At 44.5% G+C, this 27,048-nt stretch overlaps 1 protein-coding gene across 2 annotated transcripts in view; it reads right to left on the reverse strand.

Annotated features, from left to right (window-relative positions):
- Positions 1–1,540: 1,540 nt before the first annotated feature.
- smpd4 (sphingomyelin phosphodiesterase 4) overlaps positions 1,541–27,048 on the reverse strand; it is a 65,503-nt gene continuing 39,995 nt past the window's right edge. For both annotated transcript variants that reach the window (XM_068005445.1, XM_068005444.1), the window contains 8 exons: positions 25,354–25,444; positions 23,470–23,570; positions 21,856–22,019; positions 20,561–20,766; positions 16,076–16,312; positions 14,883–15,014; positions 3,735–3,863; positions 1,541–2,840 (listed from right to left, as the gene is read on the reverse strand). In XM_068005445.1, coding sequence (XP_067861546.1) covers positions 2,517–2,840; positions 3,735–3,863; positions 14,883–15,014; positions 16,076–16,312; positions 20,561–20,766; positions 21,856–22,019; positions 23,470–23,570; positions 25,354–25,444 — 1,384 coding nt within the window. In that variant the 3' untranslated portion in view covers positions 1,541–2,516. The remainder of the gene's footprint in view (positions 2,841–3,734; positions 3,864–14,882; positions 15,015–16,075; positions 16,313–20,560; positions 20,767–21,855; positions 22,020–23,469; positions 23,571–25,353; positions 25,445–27,048) is intronic.

Genomic DNA, 27,048 nt, shown 5'->3' on the forward strand with positions numbered 1-27,048 from the left:
CTCCCTGCAGCCTACATCCTTATCCTCACAGGTAGCAAGTACATTGTGGGACCTCCTTCTCCACCTCCCCTAGGTTCTCCTTACCCTGCTGACTAACAGTCACACTCTCCCCTTCCTGTGCGGTGTGACTGTACTCTGGAGAAAACTATCCAGATATTCCTCCCCCTCCCTTATGTGTCAGAGTGTTTCTAACATGCACTCCAGCTCAAGGACTCTGAGCCGGAGTGTCTCAAGGCAGAGACATTTACTGCAGATGTGGCAATCTGGGGTAATCTCACTGTCCACAAACTCCCACATATCAGTTCTGACACAGCCTGTAATGCCATTTCTAGCTCTTATGTATTTATTTGTAGTAATTTAATTCTAAATATAACAATTACTTGCGATCTAGATTATATTTAATGGATGGATTTAGCGTGATTTCAGATTAATTTGTCATTAATGTCTTGTTTTTTGTTTATTAACTTCTTTATTTTAGTATCCCCATAACTCCTATTATTTATGTATACCAGATTTTTTATTTAATGCAATTCAGATCCCTTTAATGTTGGTATCCTCTATTTAGTTCATTTTAATTTTATCCTCTTGGATCTAATTATTCTGACCATCTATTTATACATTTACTGTTGCCCCATGGTTTAAATTATTTAGCACCCCCTTCCCCCTCTGCACCTAATTTCCACTCTCACCAAATTCCCGTCGTCACTCTGTTTAGCAAGTCACTTCGTTTAACAGATTTACTCTCATCAAGCTACAGTATTAGTGTGTGCTGGGATGTCCTGCACTTGTAGTTACAGTGAGTATCAGGGTGCATGCTGGGATGTCCTGTACTTGTCGTGAATGAGTATTAACATATACATGGAAATACTGTGTACTCTTGAGTGTATTGGAGTGGACAGGATATACTGTGCACTTGTAGTGAGTGAGTATTATTGTACTGGTATATGAACCATGTGGCTGTTTAGCAGTGTATAGTTGGTCTTTACTGAGTGAGTGGCTCCTGTGGATCAGTGGTTTGTGTTGGCCATTTACACTCCAGTGCTATAGTGAGGGAGCTCCATTGCTTGGCTGGGATGTTAAGCATCCCATGTCACTGTCCAATGGAAAGCAGGGTGCTCTCCCGGTGGCTTGGCCAACATTCATCCCTCAACCAATAGCACCAGAGAACTTCTCAGCTGACTATTTAGCTCATTGCTGCTGTAAGCTCCTACTGTGGGCAAACTGCACTTCGTACAAGTAACCTCGTATATAAAACACTTTGGGATAACATGTTGCAATTTCTAATTGATTTGCAAGTTTACAATATTACATTCTTGTGTTAATATGTAATGGGCCCTGGACTTGGGTGGCTACTGATGACTGAAATCACAGTCTGAAGATTAGAGTCGTACAGTGCAGATTCACCAGAATGATACCAGGGCGATGTGGTGATGTACCGGTGGTGGCAGTGGGATCAGTTGGAGGTGGTGAATCACACCAGAGATGTACTGGCACTCCCCGAGTGTCAGAGTACAGGGCAGAGTATAAACTACGACATACATTGTAAATTAAAGCTTTATCAGGTTCATTTTAAAAATACAGTATGGGTTTTCCATTAATTACCCGAGGCTGTACTATTTTACATAGAAAGTTACCAGGAGTTTTATACACCTCAGTCCCAAGCCAGGTCTGCTGAATTTAGACAATGCAAAAAAGATACAGAAAAGCATCAAACGGAGAACAAGAGGACGCAAAAGGCAACAGTGAGGACATAGAATTGTTTGGGGGGTTGTGCCAAATAGTACATTTCTTTTACTGGAACAGTTTAATTTCTGATCTCAGCTCAGACAGGGTCCCTCAACTGTCATTTTCACAAAACACGCCAGAATTCATACTGAGGAGCAAATTAAATTTTACTGCAACCCTTGGAAACCCAACGTCCCCTTAGTTTGAAGTGATCATCACTGCCTGGACCGGAGCCCTTCATGGTATCTGGTCCCTGATTTGGCCGGGCTCACACCGCCACACTTCAGCCCAGCTCCTTGCTCACACTGGTGGGTGCCAGACATTCCATTTCATTAGAGAACAGTTGCAGCAAGCAGCACGGTGAGAACAAACCGCAATCAGTTCCTCAGTGGAGCTAGGACACGAACCAGACTCTCTGCTAGAAGCACATTCCTGGGGGCTTTGAATGAAATCCCAGAGTAGGCTCCTGAATCAAACATACCAAACCCACATGTTCTCAACTGAATTTTCTTCTGACAAAACTTCACCACTACTGTGTTACAATGAATATTAAAAGTAGGATGACGTAACACTTCTACCATTAACAGAAAGGAACAGTACCTTCCGGAAAAATAAATCCTTCTGTCCACCTGTGCAGCTCCAGCAGTACGAACATTCAGTAGCTTCAAAAATCATTTTTAAAAACTCAGCCATTGGTATCTGATCCAAAATTAACCTGTTTCCTAACTTTAAAAAAAATAATTTTCTGAAGAAAATAGAAAAATAGAAAGAGCTGGATTTTCCGGTTCTTTTCAAGCCTGGTGGGGCTTTGTTCGGTCCATACAGAGAGCCCGTACAATCCCGAATAGAAACCACAAGACCAGGATCAGGAGGAAAGAAGTCAAAGGGTTCAGGTTGAGTGTGGCGCCAATAACCATACAGAGGAAGAGAGAGAAGAGCGTGCGGTAACTGGCCAGGAAGCGCAGGCTGAGCCGAGGCTGGTGGTGCTGGAAGCTGCGGCACATCACAGGACTGGTCTTTATCTTCTGACTCCGCTCCGGGCAGGTCAGGTAATAGCGAGCCAGTTTGCCCATCACACTCTCCCGCTGACACATGGCCTCCATTTCACCAGCAAACTGCAGAACACAGAAAGAAAGACTTGCATTTGTATAGCACCTTTCACAACCTCAGGACATCCCAAACCGCTTTAGAGCCAATTAATTACTTTTTGAAGTGTAATCGCTGTTGTAATGTAGGAAACTCAGCAGCCAACTTGTGCACAGCAAGATCCCACGAAAAGCAATGTGATAATGACTAGATAATCTGTTATAGTGATGTTGGTTGAGGGATAAATATTGGCCAGGACACCAGGGAGAAGTCCCTCGCTCTTCTTTGAAATGGTGCCACGGGATCTTTTATATCCACCTGAGGGGGCAGACGGGTCTCTCTCCAACGTTGCAGTCAAAAGATGGCACCTCCGACAGTGCAGCACTCTCTCAGTGTCAGCCTAGATTTGGTGCTCAAGTCTCTGGAGTGGGACTGGAACCCACGATCTTCCGATTCAGAGGTGAGAGTGCTACTCACTGAACCACGGCTGACACAGAAGGAAAGGATCAGCACAAACAGCAGGGTACAAGTGAAATGAGACAGGATTTACACTGCTAAAGAATTAAACATCGAGGCAAATCCATCAATGGTGGAAATTCACAGCAGGTCTGTCAGCATCTGAAAGACAGCTGAATGTTTCAAGTGGGACCCCATCAGACCTGATTAAGAATCCCAAGTGTTCACCTGTCTTTTCTCCTTTAAGGTAGCGATGAACCGGTTGTGTATTTCTAGCATTTTCTATTCGATGCTCCCAGGAAAGTTTCTGTCAGACCATAGAGCATCAACCAAAAATATCCTCCCGATAAATTCTAGGCCCAAGAGTTACAGGAAATATTCTTCATTTGCGCAGTCAGCTTTGGATTGAAGGGAAAGGACTAGTGCTAATGGACGATGGCAGAGATTGGTTAGAATTAGTGACTCACCCGCAGGTTGATGGCAGATGACATCTGGAAAAGCAGGCGCACTAACAGGCTGCTCTCATAGCTGCGAATCGGCTGCAGTTCAGGGTCACCCTGATATTCAATGTCAAATCTTCGGAGTCCATTTATAACCTGCAAATAATCACATTTTAATACACCCACATACAGTGGTACACATGGCAAACAATCCTGGTACATCCACATGCAGTGGTACACATGGCAAACAATCCTGGTACATCCACATGCAGTGGTACACATGGCAGACTATCCTGGTACATCCACATGCAATGGTACACATGGCAGACTATCCTGGTACATCCACATGCAATGGTACACATGGCAGACTATCCTGGTACATCCACATGCAATGGTACACATGGCAGACTATCCTGGGTCATCCGCATGCAATGGTACACATGGCAGACTATCCTGGTACATCCACATGCAATGGTACACATGGCAGACTATCCTGGTACATCCACATGCAATGGTACACATGGCAGACTATCCTGGTACATCCACATGCAATGGTACACATGGCAGACTATCCTGGTACATCCACATGCAATGGTACACATGGCAGACTATCCTGGTACATCCACATGCAATGGTACACATGGCAGACTATCCTGGTACGTCCACATGCAATGGTACACATGGCAGACTATGCCAGTATAAAAAAGGGACAATTTCTTTAACCAGTATTGCCACCCCCTCCTTTATCCAGCCTGAAACAGCTACGGACCAAGTGTTGGGAAATGGGATTAGACATGATAGCTCTTTTTCAGCCAGCACAGACACGATGAGCCGAATGGCCTCCTTCTGTGCCGCAAATTTCTGATTCTATTATACATCCAAATACAATGGTACACAAGGCAGACTATCCTAGTACATCCAAATACAATGGTACACAAGGCAGACCATCCGTGGAACTCGCACCCCATTGAGTCAGCGCCCATGGAGCCCGCACCCTAGCGACAGTCGATGCCTGTGGAACCCGTACCTCAGCGAGAGTCAGTGCCCGTGGAAGCTCTACTTTAGCTAGAGTCAATGATTAGATTCCACCTGTATCCCAGGCTGGTATTCTATATATAAACCATCCAGCCCCCTTGATTAAATCCCACCTGTATTTATTCCTGTTTTCTCCCTCCCCTTGATGCTGGGGTGTAGTTTCTTAGGTTCTGCTCACCACCCATGTGGCGATTAATCACGTGAGCCCAGACAGTAAACTTCAGCCAGCTATTCACAACCGAGCCGGATCCTGTCCTCACCCTCCCAGCCTGCAGGAACAGAGACCAAATATCGCACCCTCTCTGCTGCCCTGCCCAAGATCAGACTGCACAGCATAGGCCATGAACAAGCATGCTTGTTCTGGGCCCATGCTACACACCCAGACAGATGGAAACCCCCTCCTCACAGAAGGCCATTTGGCCCATCAAGCCTGTGCCAGTTCTTTGAAAGAACTATCCAATTAGTCCCACTCCCCTGCTCTTTCCCATAGCCCTGTAAATATTTCCCCTTCAATTAATTATCCAACTCCCTTTTGAAAGTTATATTGAATCTGCTTCCACCACCCTTTCAGGCAGTGCATTCCATATCATAGAAATATAGAACACAGGAGCAGGAGTAGGCCGTTCAGCCCTTCGAGCCTGCTCCACCATTATTTTTTTTTATATTCGTTCATGGGACGTGGGCGTCGCTGACGAGGCCAGCATTTATTGCCCATCCCTAATTGCCCTCGAGAAGGTGGTGGCGAGCCGTCTTCTTGAACCGCTGCAGTCCGTGTGGTGACGGTTCTCCCACAGTGCTGTTAGGAAGGGAGTTCCAGGATTTTGACCCAGCGACAATGAAGGAACGGCGATATATTTCCAAGTCGGGATGGTGTGTGACTTGGAGGGGAATGTGCAGGTGGTGTTGTTCCCATGCGCCTGCTGCTCTTGTCCTTCTAGGTGGTAGAGGTCGCGGGTTTGGGAGGTGCTGTCGAAGAAGCCTTGGCGAGTTGCTGCAGTGCATCCTGTGGATGGTGCACACTGCAGCCACAGTGCGCCGGTGGTGAAGGGAGTGAATGTTTAGGGTGGTGGATGGGGTGCCAATCAAGCGGGCTGCTTTATCTTGGATGGTGTCGAGCTTCTTGAGTGTTGTTGGAGCTGCACTCATCCAGGCAAGTGGAGAGTATTCCATCACACTCCTGACTTGTGCCTTGTAGATGGTGGAAAGGCTTTGGGGAGTCAGGAGGTGAGTCACTCGCCGCAGAATACCCAGCCTCTGACCTGCTCTCGTAGCCACAGTATTTATATGGCTGGTCCAGTTCAGTTTCTGGTCAATGGTGACCCCCAGGATGTTGATGGTGGGGGATTCGGCGATGGTAATGCCATTGAATGTCAAGGGGAGGTGGTTAGACTCTCTCTTGTTGGAGATGGTCATTGCCTGGCACTTATCTGGCGCGAATGTTACTTGCCACTTATCAGCCCAAGCCTGGATGTTGTCCAGGTCTTGCTGCATGCAGGCTCGGACTGCTTCATTATCTGAGGGGTTGCGAATGGAACTGAACACTGTGCAGTCATCAGCGAACATCCCCATTTCTGACCTTATGATGGAGGGAAGGTCATTGATGAAGCAGCTGAAGATGGTTGGGCCAAGGACACTGCCGAGCTTTGATCTGATCCGTTGGTTGTGGAATCGCTTAGCTCTGTCTATAGCATGTTGCTTCCGCTGTTTAGCATGCATGTAGTCCTGAGTTGTAGCTTCACCAGGTTGGTACCTCATTTTTAGGTACGCCTGGTGCTGCTCCTGGCATGCTCTTCTACACTCCTCATTGAACCAGGGTTGATCCCCTGGCTTGTTGGTAATGGTAGAGTAAGGAATATGCCAGGCCATGAGGTTACAGATTGTGGTGGAATACAATTCTGCTGCTGCTGATGGCCCACAGCGCCTCATGGATGCCCAGTTTTGTGCTGCTAGATCTGTTCTGAATCTGTCCCATTTAGCACGGTGGTAGTGCCACACAACACGTTGGATGGTGTCCTCAGTGCGAAGACGGGACTTCATTTCCACAAGGACTGTGCGGTGGTCACTCCTACCAATACTGTCATGGACAGATGCATCTGCGACAGGTAGATTGGTGAGGACGAGGTCAAGTAAGTTTTTCCCTCGTGTTGGTTCGCTCACCACCTGCCGCAGGCCCAGTCTGGCAGCTATGTCCTTCAGGACTCGGCCAGCTCGGTCAGTAGTGGTGCTACCGAGCCACTCTTGGTGATGAACATTGAAGTCCCCCACCCAGAGTACATTTTGTGCCCTTGCTACCCTCAGTGCTTCCTCCAAATGGTGTTCAACATGGAGGAGGACTGATTCATCAGCTGAGGGAGGACGGTAGGTGGTAATCAGCAGGAGGTTTCCTTGCCCATGTTTGACCTGATGCCATGAGATTTCAAGGGGTCCAGAGTCAATGTTGAGGACTCCCAGGGCCACTCCCTCCTGACTGTATATCACTGTACCGCCACCTCTGGTGGGTCTGTCCTGCCGGTGGGACAGGACATACCCAGGGATGGTGATGGAAGAGTCTGGGACGTTGGCTGAAAGGTATGATTCTGTGAGTATGGCGATGTCAGGCTGTTGCTTGACTAGTCTGTGGGACAGCTCTCCCAATTTTGGCACAAGTCCCCAGATGTTAGTAAGGAGGACCTTGCAGGGTCGACAGGGCTTGGTGTTTTTTTGCCGTTGTCGTGTCCGGTGCCTAGTGGTCCGATGCCGGGTGGTCCGTCCGGTTTTATTCTTATTCTGACTTTTCGTAGCGAGATTTTACAACTGAGTGGCTTGCTAGGCCATTTCAGAGGGCAATTAAGAATCAACCACATTGCTGTGGGTCTGGAGTCACATATAGGCCAAACCGGGTAAGGACGGCAGGTTTCCTTCCCTAAAGGACATTAGTGAACCAGATGGGTTTTTACAACAATCCGGTAGTTTCATGGCCACCATTACTGATACTAGTATTTTAATTCCAGATTTTTATTTAATTAATTTAATTTAATTAATTAATTGAATTGAATTTAAATTCGCCAGCTGCCGTGGCGGGATTTGAACTCATGACTCTGGATTTTAGTCCAGGCCTCTGGATTACTAGTCCAGTAACATAACCACTATGCTACCGTACCAATATGATCATGGCTGATCCTCTATCTCAATACCATATTCCCACTCTCTCCCCACACCCCTTGATGTCTTTTGTGTCTAGAAATCTATCTAGCTCCTTCTTAAATATATTGAGTGACTTGGCCTCCACAGCCTTCTGTGGTAGAGAATTCCACAGGTTCACCACCCTCTGAGTGAAGAATTTCTCCTCATCTCAGTCTAAATGTCCTACCCCGTATCCTGAGACTGTGATCCCTGGTTCTGGACCCCCCAGCCAGGGGAAACATCCTCCCTGCATCCAGTCCTTCTAGCCCTGTCAGAATTTTATATGTTTCAATGAGATCCCCTCTCATTCTTCTCAACGCGAGTGAACACAGGCCGAGTCGACCCAATCTCTCCTCATACGACAGTCCTGCCATCCCAGGAATCAGTCTGGTGAACCTTCGCTGCACTCCCTCTATGGCAAGTATATCCTTTCTTGGGTAAGGAGACCAAAACGGCACACAATACTCCAGGTGTGGTCTCACCAAGGCCCTGTATAACTGCAGTAAGACATCCTTGCTCCTGTACTCAAATCCTCTTGCAATGAAGGCCAACATACCATTTGCCTTCCCATCTGCTTGCTGCACCTGCTTTCAGTGACTGGTGTACAAGGACACCCAGGTCCCTTTGTACATCAACATTTCCCAATCTATCACCATTTAAATAATACTCCGCCTTTCTGTTTTTCCTTCCAAAGTGGTTCCCTCATCCAAATCATTGATATATATTGTGAATAGCTGGGGCCTAAGCACTGATCCCTGCGGTACCCCACTAGTCACTGCCTGCCAACCCGAAAAAGACCCATTTATTCCTACTCTCTGTTTCCTGTCTGTTAACCAATTTTCAATTCATGCCAATTTATTATTCCCAACCCCATGTGCTTTAATTCTGCACACTAACCGCTTATGTGGGACTTTATCAAAGGCCTTCTGAAAATCCAAATACACCACATCCACTGATTCTCCCTTATCTATTCTACCAGTTACATCCTCAAAACACTCCAGTATGTTTATCAAACATGATTTCCCTTTCATAAATCCATGTTGACTTTGTCTAATCTGGAACTGTTCCAGAATCTATAGAATTGGAATAATGCATCCACTATTTCCATGGCTACCTCTTTTAGTACTCTGGGATGCAGATTATCAGGCCCTGGGGATCTATCGGCTTTCAGTCCCATTAATTTCTCCAGCATTATTTTGTTTACTAATACTAATTTCCTTCAATTCCTCCTTCTCACTAGTCTCTTGGTTCCCTAGCATTTCTGGGAAGTTATTTGTGTCCTCTTCCGTGAAGACAGAACCAAAGTATTTGTTTAATTGTTCTGCAATTTCCTTGTTCCCCATTATAAATTCTCCTATTTCTGACTAAGGGACCTACATTTGTCTTCACTAATCTTTTTCTTTTTACATACTTGTAGAAGCTTTTACAGTCCACTTTTATGTTCCTTGCAAGTTTACTCTCATACTCTATTTTTCGCCTCTTAATTAATCTCTTGGTTCTTTTTTGCTGTATTCTAAACTGCTCCCAATCCTCAGGCTTGCTACTTTTTCTGGCAACTTTACATGATTCCTCTTTGGATCTAATACTGTCCTTAATTTCTTTTGTTAGCCCTGGTTGGGCCGCTTTTCCTTGTGTTTTTGTGCCAGAAAGGAATGTATAATTCATGCATTCATTCCTTAAATGTTAGCCATTGTCTATCCACCTTTTAATGAAGCTTCCCAATCTATCAAAGCCAACTCACTCCTCATACCTTCGCAGTTTCCTTTGTTTAGATTTAGGACTTTAGTTTCAGATTGGACTAGTTCACTTTCCATCTTAATGAAGAATTCTGTCAAGTTATGGTCCCTCTTCCCTAAAGGACCCCACACAAGATTATTAATTAACCCCTTCTCATTGCACAATACCCAACCTAGGATAGCCTGTTCCCTGGTTGGCTCCTCAATGCACCGGTCTAAACTTCTCATACTCCAGCAATTCATCCTCCACAGTATTATTGCTAATTTGGTTTGGCCAGTCTATATGTAGATTAAAGTCACCCATGATTACTGTAGTACCCTTGTTACATGCATCTCTAATTTCCTGTTTGATGCCGTCCCCTACATTACAACTACTGTTTGGAGGCCTATAGACAACTCCCACCGGTGTTTTCTGCCCCTTGGTGCTTCTTAACTCCACCCAGACTGATTCTACATCTTGATTTTCTGAGCCAATATCCTTTCTCACTGTTGCTCTGATTTCATCCTTTACTAACAATGCCACCCCACCTCCTTTTCCTTTTTGCCTGTTCTGCCTAAATATCAAATACCCTTGGATATTCAGCTCCCAGCCTTGGTCACCCTGCAGCCATGTCTCCGTAATCGCAACTATATCGTATCTGTTTACATCTATTTGTGTTGTTATTTCGTCTACCTTATTATGAATGTTTTGTGCATTCAGATATGGTGCCTTTAGATTTGATCATAAGTCGCTACATAAAAAAAATGTTTTTCCTCCTGTTGCCTCTGGTTCTTTTGCCAATTACCTTAAATCTGTGTCCTCTGGTTACTGACCCTTCTGCCACTGGAAACAGTTTCTCCTTATTTACTCTATCAAAGCCGTTCATTATTTTGAACACCTCTATCAAATCTCCCCTTAAATCTTCTCTGCTTTAAAGGAGAACAACCCCAGCTTCTCCAGTCTCTCCACTTAACTGAAGTCCCCCATCCCTGGTACCATTCTAGTTGATCTCCTCTGCATCCTCTCTAAGGCCTTGACATCCTTCCTGAAGTGTGGTGCCCAGAATTGGCCACAATACTCCAACTGAGGCCTTAGCAGTGATTTATAAAGGTTTAGCATTTATTATTTATCTATTTTATAAAGCTCAGGATCCCATATGCCTTTTTTAAAAAAAAAAAAAAACAGCCTTCCCAACTTGTTCTGCCACCTTGACCATTTTGAAGGTGTCAGGTCAAGTTGGGAAGGCTGTTAAAAAAGCATATGGGATCCTGAGCTTTATTAATAGAGGCATAGAGTACAAAAGCAAGGAAGTTATGCTAAACCTTTATAAAACACTGGTTAGACCTCAGTTGGAGTATTGTGTTCAATTCTGGGCACCACACTTTAGGAAGGATGTCAATCCTTAGAGAGGGTGCAGAAAAGATTTACTAGAATGCTACCAGGGATGAGAGACTTCAGTTATGTGGAAAGATTGGAGAAGCTTGGGTTGTTAGAGCAGAGAAGGATAAGGGGAGATTTGATAGAGGTGTTCAAAATCAAGAGCGGTTTTGATAGAGTAAATAAGAAACTGTTTCCGGTGGCAGAAGAGTCGGTAACCAGAGGCCTCTGGATTATTACCTGAGCCACGAGCAAATTGGCATTGGGTAAATAAGATTAGAGGGTTAAATTCGTGGCTGAAAGATTGGAGTGGGACAAATGGGTTTCGATTCATGGGGAGCTGGTACCAGTACTGGGGAAAGTGGGAGCTGTACTGTTGGGATGGGCTTCACCTGAACTGTGCTGGGGCCAATGTTCTGGCGAATCGTATAACTAGGGCGGTAGAGAGGGCTTTAAACTAAATAGTGGGGGTGAGGGATCAAGTACAGGAAGATGTGATAAATTAAAGAAAGACAAGGCAAGACAGCAAGGTAGCAATAAGGGAAATGATGAGTGGCAGGAAGGGACAGAGCATGCAAACTTAAGAGTGCGCCAACAGATAAGGCTGGAGGTTGCACTAAAGGCTTTGTATCTAAATGAGAGTAGCATTCATAACAAAATGGATGAACTGACAGCCCAAATAGAAATAAATATGTACGATCTGATAGCCATTACAGAGACATGGCTGCAAGATGACAAAGGCTGGAACCTGAATATTCGAGGGTACTTGACATTTCGGAAGGACAGGAAGCTTGCAAAAAGGTGGAGGGGTAGCTCTGTTAATTAAGGATGACATGAGTATAATAGAGAAATGACCTTAGTTCTAAAGACCAAGATGTAGAATCAGTTTGGGTAAAGATAAGAAATAGTAACGGTAAGAAGTCACTTGTGGGAGTAGTTTATAGGCCCCCGAACAGTAATCACACTGTAGGACAGGGTATACAGGAAGAAATAATGGGGGCTTGTGAGAAAGGAACAGCGATAATCATGGGTGATTTTAATCTATATATCTGATTGTCAAAGGTAGCCTGGAAGATGAGTTCATAGAGTGCTTTCGGGACAGTTTTAGAGCAGCACGTTCTACAGCCAGAGAGAGCAGGCTATTCTAGATATGGTAATGTGTAATGAGACAGGATTAATTAATGACCTCATTATAAAAGAACCCTCTAGGTAGCAGTGATCACAATATGATTGAATTTCACATTCAGTTTGAGGGAAAGAAGAGTAAGTTTAAGACTAGTGTTCTAAATTTAAATAAGGGCAATTATGAGGGTCTGAAGACAGAGCTGGCTAAAGTGAAGTGGGAAATTAGGTTAAGGGATAGGTCAGTAGAGAGGCAGTGGCAGACATTTAATGAGATATTTCATAACACTCAGCAAAGATACATTCCAGAGAGAAGGAAAACTCTAGGGGAAGGACGTACCATCCGGAGCTAACTAAGGAAGTTAAAGATAGTATCAAATTGAAAGAAAAAGCATACAATTCTGCCAAGATTAGTGGCAGGTCAGAAGATTGGACAGAATATAAAAAACAGCAAAGAATAACTAAAAGAATAATGAGGGAGAAATTAGAGTACGAGAGAAAGCTAGCTAGAAATATGAAAACAGATAGTAAGAGTTTCTACAGGTATTTAAAAAGGAAAAGAGTAAGTAAAGTGAGCGTTGGTCCTCCAGAGTGTGTGTCTGGGGACTTAATAATGGAGAACAAGGAAACGGCAGATGAATTGAACAGATATTTTGCATCCGTCTTCATTGTACAAATAACATGCCAGAAATAACTGAAGCAAGAGGTGAAAAGGAGGAACTTAAAACATTTACAATCATCAGGGAAAGGGTTCTGAAAAAATTATTAGAACTAAAAGCTGACAAGTCCCCAGGTCCTGACAAACTTCATCCCAGGGTCTTAAAAGAAGTGGCTGCAGAGATAGTAGATGCACTGGTATTAATTTTCCAAAATTCCCTAGATTCTGGAAAGGTCCCATGAGATTGGAAAATAGCAAATGTAAATCCTCTATTCAAGAAAGGAGGGAGACAGAAAGCAGGAAACTACAGGCCAGTTAGCTTAACATCTATTATAGGGAAAATGCTAGAATCTATTATTAAGGAGGTTATAGCAGGGCACTTAGAAAATCTCAATGCAATCAGGCAGAGTCAACACGGCTTTGTGAAAGGGAAATCGTGTTTGACTAATTTATTAGAGTTCTTTGAGGAAGTAAGAAGCAATGTGAATAAAGGGGATCCTGTGGATGTGGTGCACTTGGATTTCCAGAAGGCTTTTGACAAGATGCCACATCAAAGGCTACTACACAAAATAAGAGCTCATGGTATAGGCGGTAACATATTAGCATGGATAAAGGATTGGTTAGCTAACAGGATACAGAGAGTAGGCATAAATGGGTCATTTTCAGGTTGGCAAGATGTAACAAGTAGAGTGCCACAGGAATCAGTGCTTAGGCCTCAACTATTTACAATCGATATCAATGACTCGGATGAAGGGACCGAATGTATGATTGCTAAATTTGCTGATGTCATAAAAGGTAGGTAGGAAAGTAAATTGTGACGAGGACATAAGGAGTCTGCAAAGGGATATAGATAAGTAAGTGAGTGGGCAAAAATTTGGCAGATGGAGTATAATGTGGGAAAATGTGAACTTGTCCACTTTGGCAGGAGGAATAGAAAAGCAGTATATTATTTAAATGGAAAGAGATTGCAGAACTCTGAGGTAGAGGGATCTGGGTGTCCTAGTACATGAATCACAAAAAGTTAGTATGCAGGTACAGCAGGTGATTAGGAAGGCAAATTGAATGTTGTTATTTATTGCAAGGGGAATGGAATATAAAAGTAGAGATGTTTTGCTACAGTTGTACAGGGCATTGGTGAGACCACATCTCAAATACTGTGTGCAGTTTTGGTCTCCTTATTAAAGAAAGGACATAACTGCTCTAGAGGCGGTTTAGAGAAGGTTCACTCGACTGATTCCTGGGATGAGGGGGTTATCTTATGAGGAAAGGTTGGAAGTTGGGCCTGTATACATTGGAGCTTAAAAGAATGAGAGGTGATCTTATTGAAATATATAAGATCCTGAGGGGACTTAAAGGAGTAGATGCTGAGGTGATGTTTCCCCATGTGGGAGAGACTAGAACTAGGGGCCACAGTTTAAAAATAAGGGGTCTCCCATTTAAGACGGAGATGAGGAGAAATGTTTTCTCTCAGAGGGTCGTGAGTCTGTGGAACTCCCTTCCCCAGAGAGCGGTAGAGACAGGATCATTGAATATTTTTAAGGCTGAGTTAGATAAATTCCTGATTAACAAGAGAGTCAAAGGTTAAAGTAGGTAGACGGGAAAGTAGGGTTGAGGTCACAATCAGATCAGCCATGATCTTATCAAATGGCAGAGCAGGTTCGAGGGGCCGAATGACCTGCTCCTGCTTTTAATTTGTATGTTCTTACGACACAGATTTAAGGCGATCGGGAAAAGAGCTGGAGGCGAAATGAGGAAACTTTTTTTATGTAGCGAGTTGTAATGATCTGGAATGCACTGCCTGAAAAAGTGGTGGAAGCAGATTCAACAGTAACTTTCAAAGGGGAATTGGATAAATACTAGAAGGGAAAAAATTTACAGGGCTATGGAGAAAGAGCAGGGTAATAGGACTAACTGGATTGTTCTTTCGAAGAGCCGGCACAGGCACGATGGGTCGAATGACCTCCTCCTGTGCTGTACTTATTATGATAAAGTACTGTGTCAAATGCCTGAAATTCAGAAATGCTGAATTCCCCAATTCCGACCTACTGCTGAAATCAGTGAGAGTCACAGGTCTGCTACAGTGAGGGACAGAGTCATGCACGTACCTGGTACCTGCCCAGTTGGGTCAGGGTCAGCCCGTTCTCTCCCTGAATGCAGTCGGGCAGTTGGTACCTCCCATTCTCATCGCTGGCTGCTCCCACGTTCGTTGCCAGGGCTGACAGGTGTGGGGTGCTAAGCTGTGGAGGGACAGGTATCAGTTTCATCACCTGTGGCTTTACTAAGTGCTTTCTGAAGTGGCTCAGTTATTGCGAGTTCAGTGATCAGCTTTGAAAAAGTACAACTGAGACCAGCTGGTGAAGGACCCATCAGTTCTGTATCAGGTCATAAGAATCTCCTACGTTATGTTTTTTGTTGGGAATACCAACATTGTTCCAAATTTGAAGCGTCTTCTGTGACCGCTTTTGGGAGGGCTGTGTGTGTGTACTGGGGAAGGTAACTGGAGTTACCAGCTTCCCCGAACTATGACTATTCAAATTATGTAACTTGGGGTTTCTTTTCTGACAACTCCAATTAGTTTTGAGGGGATCTGTGTGAACAAGATGGTTTGTTGACCTGTTGTTTACAAGTTAACGGTGGAGACTGAGAATAGAGAATAATCACGCTCTCCGTTCAGACAATGTTACTGTTTAAAAGCTTAATCATTTGTTGCCAATAGTCTACTTCCTGCAGGGTTTGAAGGTTTTGAAAGCTACTTGAACAGTTTTGATTAATTGTGAAGGTGCCTTTTTAAAATTTGTCTTTTGTACCAGCCTGACTTTAAAGGGAAGAGGTGAAATCAGACTGGCTGTCTATGTACTCTCTACTTCTCTATTCCGCTACATGCACCAAGAGTTGGGAGGCTGAGCCACGAGAGTTCAATCCCACAAATGCATTTCTTCATTTGTCTATGGTCCAAATTTACTGAAGACAGTGGTTTAAGAGCTTTTATTGTTTTAAAACATACTGTAAGTTAAGGAAAGTATTGTTATCGATCTAATCAATTTTGCTTCTATATAATGCACTAAATTCAATTCAAGATGACACCTGATTCATGTGGTTTGTCAGCGTAGTGTTTAGAAACAAAGATCAGGAGGGTACACTCAAGAAGTGTCCCGTAGCAATGCGTGGATGTTCAGCAGTGTGTGTATAGTGGAGGAACCAAACTCAGGCCCCTCACCAACATGGAACAGCTGGTCAGTGTTCTGAAGCACAGCCTAGCTCGATTCAATTTATACACGGTGAAAACACTCAGACTTACCTTGAACACCTGACACAAGTATTCCAGTGACCTTTCCAAATACTCATCTGTTTTCCGTATCTCATCAGGTCCCAAGTCGTCTAAGTCGTTGCCTCCATAAGCAGAGGTGTTGAAATCGTAGGTAGACAGGCCCAATAAGGACATTAGTGAGTGGCCTGTCGACTGCTCGGCTGTGTGATCAGAGATGGATTTGGCAGTCTGCTTGGCTTGTGCTATTAACTGGGCCAGTTTCAATACCTGCAGAAAAAAGGAACCAGCGTCTTACACACGTTACTTCTCCACTCGCTCTCGCACCATTTAACTGGGCCAACCAACACTACAGAAAGTCTAGAGGATTATAGAAAGTACAGGGATGACGTAAAAAAGGAAATAATGAAAGCAAAGAGAGGGCATGAAATAATATTAGCTAGTATGATTAAAGAAAACCCAAAGATGTTTTATCAGTACATTAAGAACAAAAGGATAGCTAAGGAAAAGGTGGGACCTATCAGGGATGATAAGGGTAACTTGTGTGTCGAAGCAGAGGATGTGGGTAGGGCTTTAAATGAATATTTTATCTCCGTATTCACAAAGGAAAGGGATGATCCGGACGTAGTAGTTAAAGAGGAGAGGTGTGAAATTTTGGATAAGGTAAACATTGAGAGGGGAAGTAGTAGAGGGACTGGAATCCTTGAAAGTTGATAAGTCACCAGGGCCGGATGGATTGTTTCCTAGGCTATTGAAGGAAGCCAGGGAGGAAATAGCGGATGCTCCGAGGATCATTTTCCAATCCTCACTAGATACAGGGGAGGTACTGGAGGACTGGAAGACTGCAAACGTAGTACCATTGTTTAAAAAGGGTACGAGGGAAAGGCCAAACAATTATAGACCAGTCAGTCTTACCTCGGTGGTGGGCAAACTATTAGAATCAATACTGAGAGATAGGATAAACTGTCACTTGGAAAGGCATGGTTTAATCAGGGATAGTTAGCATGGATTTGTTCAGGGAAGGTTATGCCTTACAAATCTGATTGAATTCTTTGAGGAAGTGACAAGGAGGATTGATGAGGGTAGTGCAGTGGATGTTGTCTACATGGATTTTAGTAAGGCATTTGACAAGGTCCCACATGGCAGACTGGTCAGAAAGGTAAAAGCCCATGGGATACAGGGAAATGTGGCGAATTGGATCCAAAATTGGCTCAGTAACAGGAAACAAAAAGGGTAAAAGTCGATGGATATCTTGGAGCCCTGTGGCACACCATCGGAAACGGATTTCCATTCGCAGTGTTGGGTCCCTTGCTATTTGTGGTATATATTAATGATTTGGACTTGAATGTAGGGGGCAAGATTGGCAAATTTGCAGACGACACAAAAATTGGCCGTGTAGTTGATAATGAAGAGGACAGCTGTAGACTCCAAGAAGATGTCAATGGGTTGGTGGAGTGGGCGGAAAAGTGGCAAATGGAGTTCAACCCGGAGAAGTGTGAGGTAATGCACTTAGGGAAGGCAAACAGTAAAAGGGAATACGCAGTAAACGGGAATATATTGAGAGGGGTAAAGGAAGTGAGAGACCTTGGAGTGCATGTGCACAGGTCCCTGAAGGTGGCAGTACAGGTAGATAAGGTTGTGAAGGCGGCATACGGAATGCTCTCCGTTATTAGCCGAGGTATAGAATACAAAAGCAGGGATGTAATGATGGAACTGTATAAAACGCTGGTAAGGCCACAGCTGGAGTATTGTGCGCAATTCTGGTCACATTACAGGAAGGACGTAATTGCTGTGGAGAGAGTGCAGAGAAGATTTACAAGAATGTTGCCAGAGCTTGAAAATTGCAGCTACGAGGAGAGATTGGATAGGCTGGGGTTGTTTTCCTTGGAGCAGAGGAGGTTGAGGGGAGACTTGATTGAGGTGTGCATAATTATGAGGGGCCAAGATAGAGTAGACTGGAAGTACCTGTTTCCCCTAGCGGAGAGTTCAAGAACTAGAGGACATAGATTTGAGCTGATTGGCGGAAGAATTAGAGGGGACATGAGGAAAAACTTTTTTACCCAGAGAGTGGTGGGTGTATGGAACTTGCTGCCCAAATTGGTGGTAGAGGCAGGGACCCTCAACTCTTAAAAAGTACTTGGACCTGCACCTAAAGTGGTGTAAGCTGCAGGGCCATAGACCGGGTGCTGGAAGGTGGGATTAGAATGGGCACCTTTGAGCCGGCGCGGACACGATGGGCCGAACGGCCCCCTTCTGTGCTGCATCTTTACTATGGTTCTAACCAGAAAGTCATGGTTCTAAGGAGCAGCCCAGTACAGTCCTGCAGTGTTAGTGAACTCTCTATTACAGGTAGAAAGCAGTCAATACTGCAGACAAGGGAAAGTAAATGAAGGGTGTGGATCAGAATGGGGGCAGGAGTCACCATAACAGTGCCCGTTTTTTTAAAGTTCTGGTACCTCAGCAGGAGTTGACGCCCGCGCAACCCATGCCCCAGCGGGAGTCGGCGCCCACGGAAGATAAGAATGTAAGAAATAGGAGCAGGAGTAGGCTATACAGCCCCTCGAGCCTGGTCCACCATTCAATAAGATCACGGCTGATCTTCGACCTCAACTAAACTTTCCCGTCCGATCCCCACATCCCTTGATTTCCTTAGATTCCAAAAATCTATCTATCTCAGCCTTGAATATATTCAACGACTCAGCATCTACAGCCCTCTGGGGTAGAGAGTTCCAAAGATTCACAACCCTCTGCGTGAAGAAATTTCTCATCTCAATCTTAAATGGCCAACCCCTTATCCTGAGACTATGCCCCATAGTTCTAGACTCTCCAGCCAGGGGAAACAGCCTCTCAGCATCTACCCTGTCAAGCTCTCTCAGAATCTTATATGTTTCAATGAGACCACCTCTCATTCTTCTAAACTCGAGAGTATAGCCCCATTCTACTCAATCTCTCTTCATAGGACAACCCTCTCATCCCAGGAGTCAATCTAGTGAACCTTTGTTGCACCGCCTCTAAGGCAAGTATATCCTTCCTTAGGTAAGACGACCAAAACTGTACACAGTACAGAACCCCTACCCCAGCAAGAGTTGTCACCCATGGAACCCGTACCCCAGCGAGAGACGGCGTCCTTGGAACCCGTACCCCAGTGAGAGTTGGTGCCTGTGGAACCTCCCACCTCCCCAAGCTGTACTGTTGCAACATTTTACCCTGAACACAAGTGCACATTGAAGAGAGGTGAACTCTCAGCATAATTCTATGTACAGCACAGAAACAGGCCATTCAGCCCAACTGGTCTATGCTGGTGTTTATGCTCCACATGAGCCTCCTCCTTTCCTACTTCATTTCACCCTATCAGCATACCCTTCTATTCCTTTCTCCTCATGTGATTAGCTGGCTTCCCCATAAATGCATCTATGCTAGTTGCCTCAACTACTTCTTGTGGTAGCAAGTTCTACAGTCTTACTCTCTGGGTAAGGAAGTTTCTCCTGAATTCCCTACTGGTTTTATTAGTGACCATCTTATATTTATGGCCCCTAGTTCTGGTCTCTGCAAGTGGAAACATCTTCTCCCCGTCGATCCATCAAACCCTTTCATAATCTTAAAGATCTCTATTAGGTCACCCTTCAGTCTTCTCTTTTCTAGAGAAAAGGGCCCTAGCCTGATAGGTGTAACCGCTCAGTTCTGGTATCATCCTAGTAAATCTTTATTGCATCTTCTCCAGTGCCTCTATAACCTTTTTATAAAATGGAGACTAGAACTGTATACTCCAAGTGTGGTATAACCAAGATTCTAGACAAGTTTAACATAACTTCTTTGCTTTTCAATTCTATCCCTCTAGAAATGAACTGCAGTGCTTGGTTTGTTTTTTGCTACTTTGTGATTTGTGTGTCTGTACCCCCAGATTCTTCTGCTCCTCTACCCCAGTCACTCTTATTATCCAAGCAGTATGTGGCCCCCTTATTGTTCCTACCAAAATGTCACCCTCACACTTATCTATATTGAAATTCATTTACCAATTACTCGCCCATTCTGCAAGTTTATTAATGTCTTCCTATATTTTGACGCAGTCCTCCTCGGTATTAACTATACCCTCCAATTTGGTGTCGTCTACAAATTTTGAAATTGTATTTCCGATTCCAGAGTCCAAATCGTTTATGTAAATGGTGAACAGCAGTGGTCCCAGCACCGATCTTTGTGGAACACCACTTCCCACCTTTTGCCAGTCTGAGTAACCACCTTTAACCCCTATTTTCTCTCTTCTGTTTTGCAGCCAGCTTGATATCTATTCAACTACTTGTCCCCCGACTCCACATGCTCTGACCTTAGCCATGAATCTACAATATGGTACCTCATTGAAGGCTTTTGAAAATCCAAATATATTACATCTACTGCATTACTCTTGTCTACTCTTTGTTACTTCTTCAAAATAATTCAATAAAGTTGGTCAAGCATGACCTTCCCTTTTGCAATCCATGCTGACTATTCTATGTTATATTTTTGGTTTCTAGATGTACTCACCAAGTTCCTGACGTCAGGCCCAAACATCTGCTTGTACGCACAATCCTGCCCCTCCAGGTTGTACACATGACTCTTCACTCTGAAGGTGGTATCAGTCATTGGGGAATGCCACGATGACAAGAAACTGCTCCCGAAGCCTGGAGACGTATACACACGATGCTGTCTCGGATGGTGCATGGGATCGGGTTCCAAAAACTGGCGCTCAGCTATTTTATAACAAGACACAATCAGGAGTTAACACAGAAGCAGATAGTCAAACCTGTTAACTGGGAATCCCAGGCAGAAAATAGTCAGCCTTGGCTCAGCGGTAGCACTCTCGTCTCTGATTCAGATGGTCGTGGGTTCAAGTCCCACTCCAGAGACTTGAACACAATCTAGGCTACATGATCGGAGATGCCATCTTTGGTTGAGACGTTAAACCGAGGCCTTGTCTGCCCTCTCAGGTGGATGTAAATGATCTCATGGTGCTATTTAGAAGAGCAGGGGAGTTCTCCCTGGTGTCCAGGCCAATATTTATCCCTCAACCAACATCACAAACAGATTATCTGGTCATGTATTTCATTGCTGTGTATGGATCTTGCTGTGTGCAAACTGGCTGCCACATTACCTTACTTTACAACAGTGACTACACTTCAAAAGTACTTAATTGGCTGTAAAGATCAACGTGCTGAGGTTGTGAAAGGCACTATTTAAATGCAAGCTCCTTGTTTTCTTTCTTTTTGCATGGGTGGAGTTTATACCCCATATCAGATGGACTTTCCCCCAAATGGCATGGCTTTCAAAAAAAGATTGTCGATGAACTACCTGAGCTAGTTTCTCACCCGATCAATCCCACATTTCCTCCTCTCCTGAAGGTGCTGGTCAGACCTGGGGTACGGGCACTGGCTGCTCCTTGGTACCTCACAGTGGCATTCTTCATGCGGAAGCTTCCTGAGTACTGGCGGGAAATTTGACTTTTGGGTTGGGGTGGGGGTGAGGAGAGACATCAGAGCAAGAATCAGTTGCACCCTCACTGGATGTCCACACACATACAATGTCCAGAAAGGGTCAGTGATCAGGAGCCTAGCTAACTCAGGACAGGCTCTAAGACCCTCCTGGTCGGTATTCCACATTGGGCTGTGCATTTATCCACTGAGGTTCCAGGGAGCCATGATGCAGGCCACTCTAGTTATGGATGTAGGGCAGCAGATCCACCCAGGTGAAGGGTTAGGGATGCAGGCAGATCTGAAGGGGGTAGTAAATGTGTTGGGGATGGCGAGGCCTTCACACTGCTACAGCACCACAATTACCCTTACCTTCCTTGATCATGTCTGCGAGGTTGGGCTGACTGTACACCTTGGCCACTCGGTACACCATCAGTGCATTCTTGGGGCTGACGAGATCGGTGCGCAAAGCTCGATTCAAAAAGCCTTGGAAGAGTTTTGTGAACATCAGTAGATTTTCCTGCACAAAGGGTGCCCTGTGACAAGGAGGAAGGGTTAGGAGCGGGATATACAGGAGTAAGCATCAAGTAGCTTATTTCAGATCGGAATTTCAAAAGAATGGACTGCTGAAAAAAGGAGACATTCTCCAACAGTTCAACCTCAATGTGTCCACAAACAAAGATAGCCGTGAACTTCAACATCACACTAGATTCAGAATTACCATTTGGCCCAGCGTGTCTGTGCTGGCTCTTCAACTGGAGCGATCTATGTTAATTCTATTTCCCTGTCCTTTCCCTATTTCCTTTTATATTGTTCCTTTTCCAACACCTTTTTAAATGACATTAGTTTCTTCCTCAGTGGCCCCATGTTCTAATAAGACTTTGAAAACATTTCTAACTTCCTCCTTCACTCTTCCAGCGATAATCCTCAGTCTGTGCCCCCTTGTTAATGATTCACCAACCATTAAACCTTTCATTTTGAAAACCTCCATTAGATCCCACCTTAATAATAACAGTCTTGCAATGTTACAAGGATTGTTTTCCTCTCTGTCAAAAAAAATACAAAGGGAGGAAAGGGAGCGTTTGAGGAATTACTGAGCCTGATGATGGTGTGAGGAATTAGACAAGATAACTGCACATAGTCAACAGCCTTGGGTGCTTAAGAATAAGTCATGTTCATTCAGCTCCCTCTCGGTCAGCCTAAACCAGTCAAACAAGTACTCACTCAAAGACAATCAAAATACAAAAATAAGATAGATCTGAAATCTTTGCAATCATAGAAACTCTCTCCAGATAAAATGTAACTCATCCAAGCACAAAATTTCAAAAGAACCAACCCCCACCCCCCATGACTTTCATTAAAGATAGTTCCAATGGATCAACCCACTCTCATTTGTAGAATTCCAATGGACTAAGCCACTTCCCATTCACTCCCTTGAACTACATAGATGTTATAACAGGAAAACAGGCCATTCAGCCCAACCAGTTCATGTTAGCATTTACCATCCAAGCAAGCAAATAGTTCTAATCACATTTACCTCCCCTGTTCCCATATCTCTTGTATAGGATCCAATTCACCAAATCCCTTCCCATTCATTCCTGCTGTACAGAATTCCAATGGACCAAACCACTTCATTCACTCCCATTGTACCTTCATCCTCGCTCCTGATAAGTCAAAGGCTAATTGGTAAGAGCACATTTGGAATACTATGTGCAGTGCTGGGTACAATACCTTAAAAAAAGGACAGATTATTGCTCCAAGCAATGAAGGGAGACTAGCTAAGGTGAACTGCTTTTTACTGGAGAAAGGAAAAAGAGGGGAACATGGTTCAGGTCTTTCAAATGGTGAGAAGCACGGCTGTGAACATAAAACCGGAAGGCATAGGTTAAAGTGAAGATGCCTGATGCTAAGTTAGAAGGGTATCCTCGTTCACAGTATAACCGTATTCACACACTCCCACATATCTAAATTGTCCATGCGATTTACCATCTGTCTGGTACACTGCGATCCACAGGTTCCACCATACCAAGCGGTTTCTCTACTGCATACCTCCATGGCTGCAGATAGCTGAGCCAAGTTTCTAAAACCTGTAGAAAGAAAACTTAACAATTGGCAAGGAGACACACAACAGATTAAAAACTGAACCTCCTGCCCAAGTAGCCGTTTGAGTAAAAACACCCGGCAGTACAATTATAAATTATATCCTTTCAAATTTGGATTGTGTCTGAAGATGAGAGTTGTACAGTGCAGATTCACCAGAATGTTACCAGGGCAATGTGGTGATGTACTGGTGGTGGCAGTGGGATCAGTTGGAGGTGGTGAATCACACCAGTGATGTACTGGCACAACAGTAAGAAAAGATTAGCACTTTTCCCTACAGTATGTTGGTAGCAGTACACTAGAAGTGTCTAGGGATAGCACTGTGGTTGTTACAATAGTGTCAATGCACAAGTGTTTTAAGGGTGTTCTGAAACACTCAACTCTCAAATCGCAGATTCTGGGGTAGATCTTGATTTAGTACGCGTGTAAAACAGGTGATAGGGAAATAAAAATCAAGAGACGTAAAGTGGGCTACCGGCTCGCTATCGCCCGTTTTACACCATCGCACAAAGTAAAGATCTACCCCATGTGCCTTACAAAAGGGAATGCTCATACTGGTCCTGTAATCGGGCCATCACCACCACTTTGGCACTGCTCACTCTGCCTTCCCAACAGGCACCGTACAGGAGCGTTGACTTGCAGACTACAACCTTTGGCGGTCAGACCAAATGCACGGTAGGACTTTTACATGGTTAGGTGGGAGGTTAAAGCTGGTCTTGAGAACCTATCTGGCAGTGATTGATACTGGGCCGGGGGGGGTGGGGGGTGGGAGGTGAGAGCGCAACTACTGCCAGGACTGATGCTGCCGGCCCGACTACCACTGACTCATGTTTTCCCATTCAACAGCTCAACAGCCCTCAACTGCACCAGAGAAGCATTAATCAGAATATTATGGGATACTCAATTACTCTCCTCATGCCACAGACCATCCCTTGACCAAGGGGCCGACGGAATGGCAGCTCACACGCACCCGTCAGCCAAAGCTGCCGTGCACACAACCACACGGCGTGGTGCTCTGGAGGACCGGCTGCACGATCCGCTATCTACCAATGTGACAGCACAGCAGAGTCCATGAGCTTGCTGTATGGGTAACTATGGGATGAATTTAAGTCTTCCGGCCTTACAATGGAACGTACAGGCGAGCTTAAGGACATGCAACAACTTGCATTTATACAGTGCCTTTAACACAGGGAAAAAAAGCACTTCACAGAGGCGTAATCAGACAAAAATGGACGTCAAGCCAAAGGATGAGTGACCAAAAATTTGGTCAAAGAGGTGGGTTTTAAGGAGGGTCTTGGAGATGATGGGCCAGAGGGGTTTAGGGAGGGAATCCCAGAGCATGGGGGCTTAAGTGGCTGAAGACATGGCCGCCAATGATGGGGCGAAGGTGTAAAAGAGATCAGAGGTGTGGAGAGTTCAGGGGTGGTTGAAAGGCTGGAGGAGGCTACAGAGATAGAGGGGCAAGGCCATGAAGGGATTTAAACACGAGGATGAGAATTTTAAAAATCGAGCTGTGCTGAATATATTGCAAAATTCTGTCAATCTCCTGTTGTACATTCATTTCAGTAGATGCCTGCAAATTGTACCAGTGTGCCAGACACTTCCCAGCAACAGAACACGGCAAAGGTAAAACTTTGGGAAACAACGTATTAAATTCGGTGCCAGTTACAGTGCTTTTAGCAGGAGCACAATATAAACTAGACTCCCTTTGTATAAATGCTGTTCTATTAGATACACAGGTGATCATAATTAAAACAAGCAGTAACGTACGGCTCTAAAGGAGGCATCCAGGGGCCAGTGTCCGAAGCATTGCTGCAGGAACACGTAGAGCTTTTGCTGAAAAAAGCATGAAATCACGGCCCTGCAAGAAAATCAGAGAACAGATTACTTACAGCTCCGCAGAACAGACATCACCGTGAAATGGAGAAAGGTGGTAACTCAGGATCTCAACCTCCATTTACAGCATCACTTGACGCACTTCAACATGTGATGCTGCAATGTAATCACCTCCAATCCAGAGGGTGAAAGACATCACATGTCACACCCAAGCAGGAAAATAACTTCTCTGTTAAATTTATTACAATTATTGATAAAACTATATTCAGGGATGGTAAAAAAACATTTTCTTCTTTACAAAACCAGCCTATTTTTAAACTGTAATACTTAATAGTATAGAAGCAAATGTGACTGCGAAGCTGTTGGATTGTTGTAAACAGGCAACTGGTTCATTAATACACTTTAGGGAAGGAAACCGGCCGTCCTTACCTGGTCTGGGCCAATGTGATTCCAGTTTCACACCAATGTGGTTAAATCTTAACAGCCCTCTGAAATGGCCCAGAAAGCCATTCAGTTGTATTAAACTGCACCCATACCCCTCCCCCGCGCGCCCACACCCCTCCCCCCCACGCACGCACCCCCCACCCGGAGAATGAATAAAACAAACAAACAATCAAAATGCAAGGATGAGAAAGCCTTTCACTCCATGAAACTCATCCCTTCAATAAACCCAACTCTCTCAAAGGCCATCCCTCCAGAATCCTAACTTGTCTATCAAAGCTCCTTCCTCTAGCACCACATCTCTATCAGCCCTAACTCTCCCATTGAAACTTAGCCCTCTAGTACCCTAACTCTCCCATCATAACTCAAAGCTAAATTTTATCTCTACTACCCAGCCTGGCAGATTACTCCATATGTTTCTCACTCTTTGGGCAAGTCAGTCTCCTGAATATCAGTTTTAAATTTACTTTTCACTTATTTAAATTTGTGTCCTCTGGTTTGACATTCCTGACTTAATTTCAGATAATATTCTAGATTTACTGTTCTGTCCCATTTATTATTTTATAAACCTCAAATGAAATATCTCCTCTCTCGACCGTTGAACCGCCCCAGTTTTTCCTCAGTTTCTCCTTTACAGTTGGATCAGTCTTGTTGCTCTCCTCTGCTCCTCTAGTATTTTATGTATGTTTTTGTGGTGAACATACCTCTCCACATGTGGTTGCACCAAGTGCCCCAGCATTAACTGATGATTGCCCCGCTGATATATTCCAGCATTCTACTTGCTTTTTAATTGCTTTTCCACCCAAAGTGACGCCACTATTTTCCTGTTCTAACCCGTTCATCGTGTACGTGAGATGCGCAAGTGATTTGTTGATGCTCAGAAACTCAGGAGTTTTTATGCAAAATGTTGGTATTCAGGCAGCAATCCACACTACGTGATAAATGTAGGAACTCACGGCACGTGTTGTGGAATGTCACTCGCGCATCACTTGCTCCAATTAAAACCTCAGCACAGCTTCTCCTTGTTCTCCTGACACTTCCTCAATATCCTCCTTCTCGTTAAATGTCTTAAACTCGTGTTTCATATGTTCAATCTTCCGGCCTTTCTTATTCCTCTCCTCACTGTAATCCAGTCCCTGCCTCCTCGGACAGTATAATTTCCCTAACCTGTTTTCACACTCCTCCTCG

This window comes from Heptranchias perlo, chromosome 25 (assembly GCF_035084215.1).
Source record: "Heptranchias perlo isolate sHepPer1 chromosome 25, sHepPer1.hap1, whole genome shotgun sequence".
NCBI classification, from domain to species: domain Eukaryota; kingdom Metazoa; phylum Chordata; class Chondrichthyes; order Hexanchiformes; family Hexanchidae; genus Heptranchias; species Heptranchias perlo.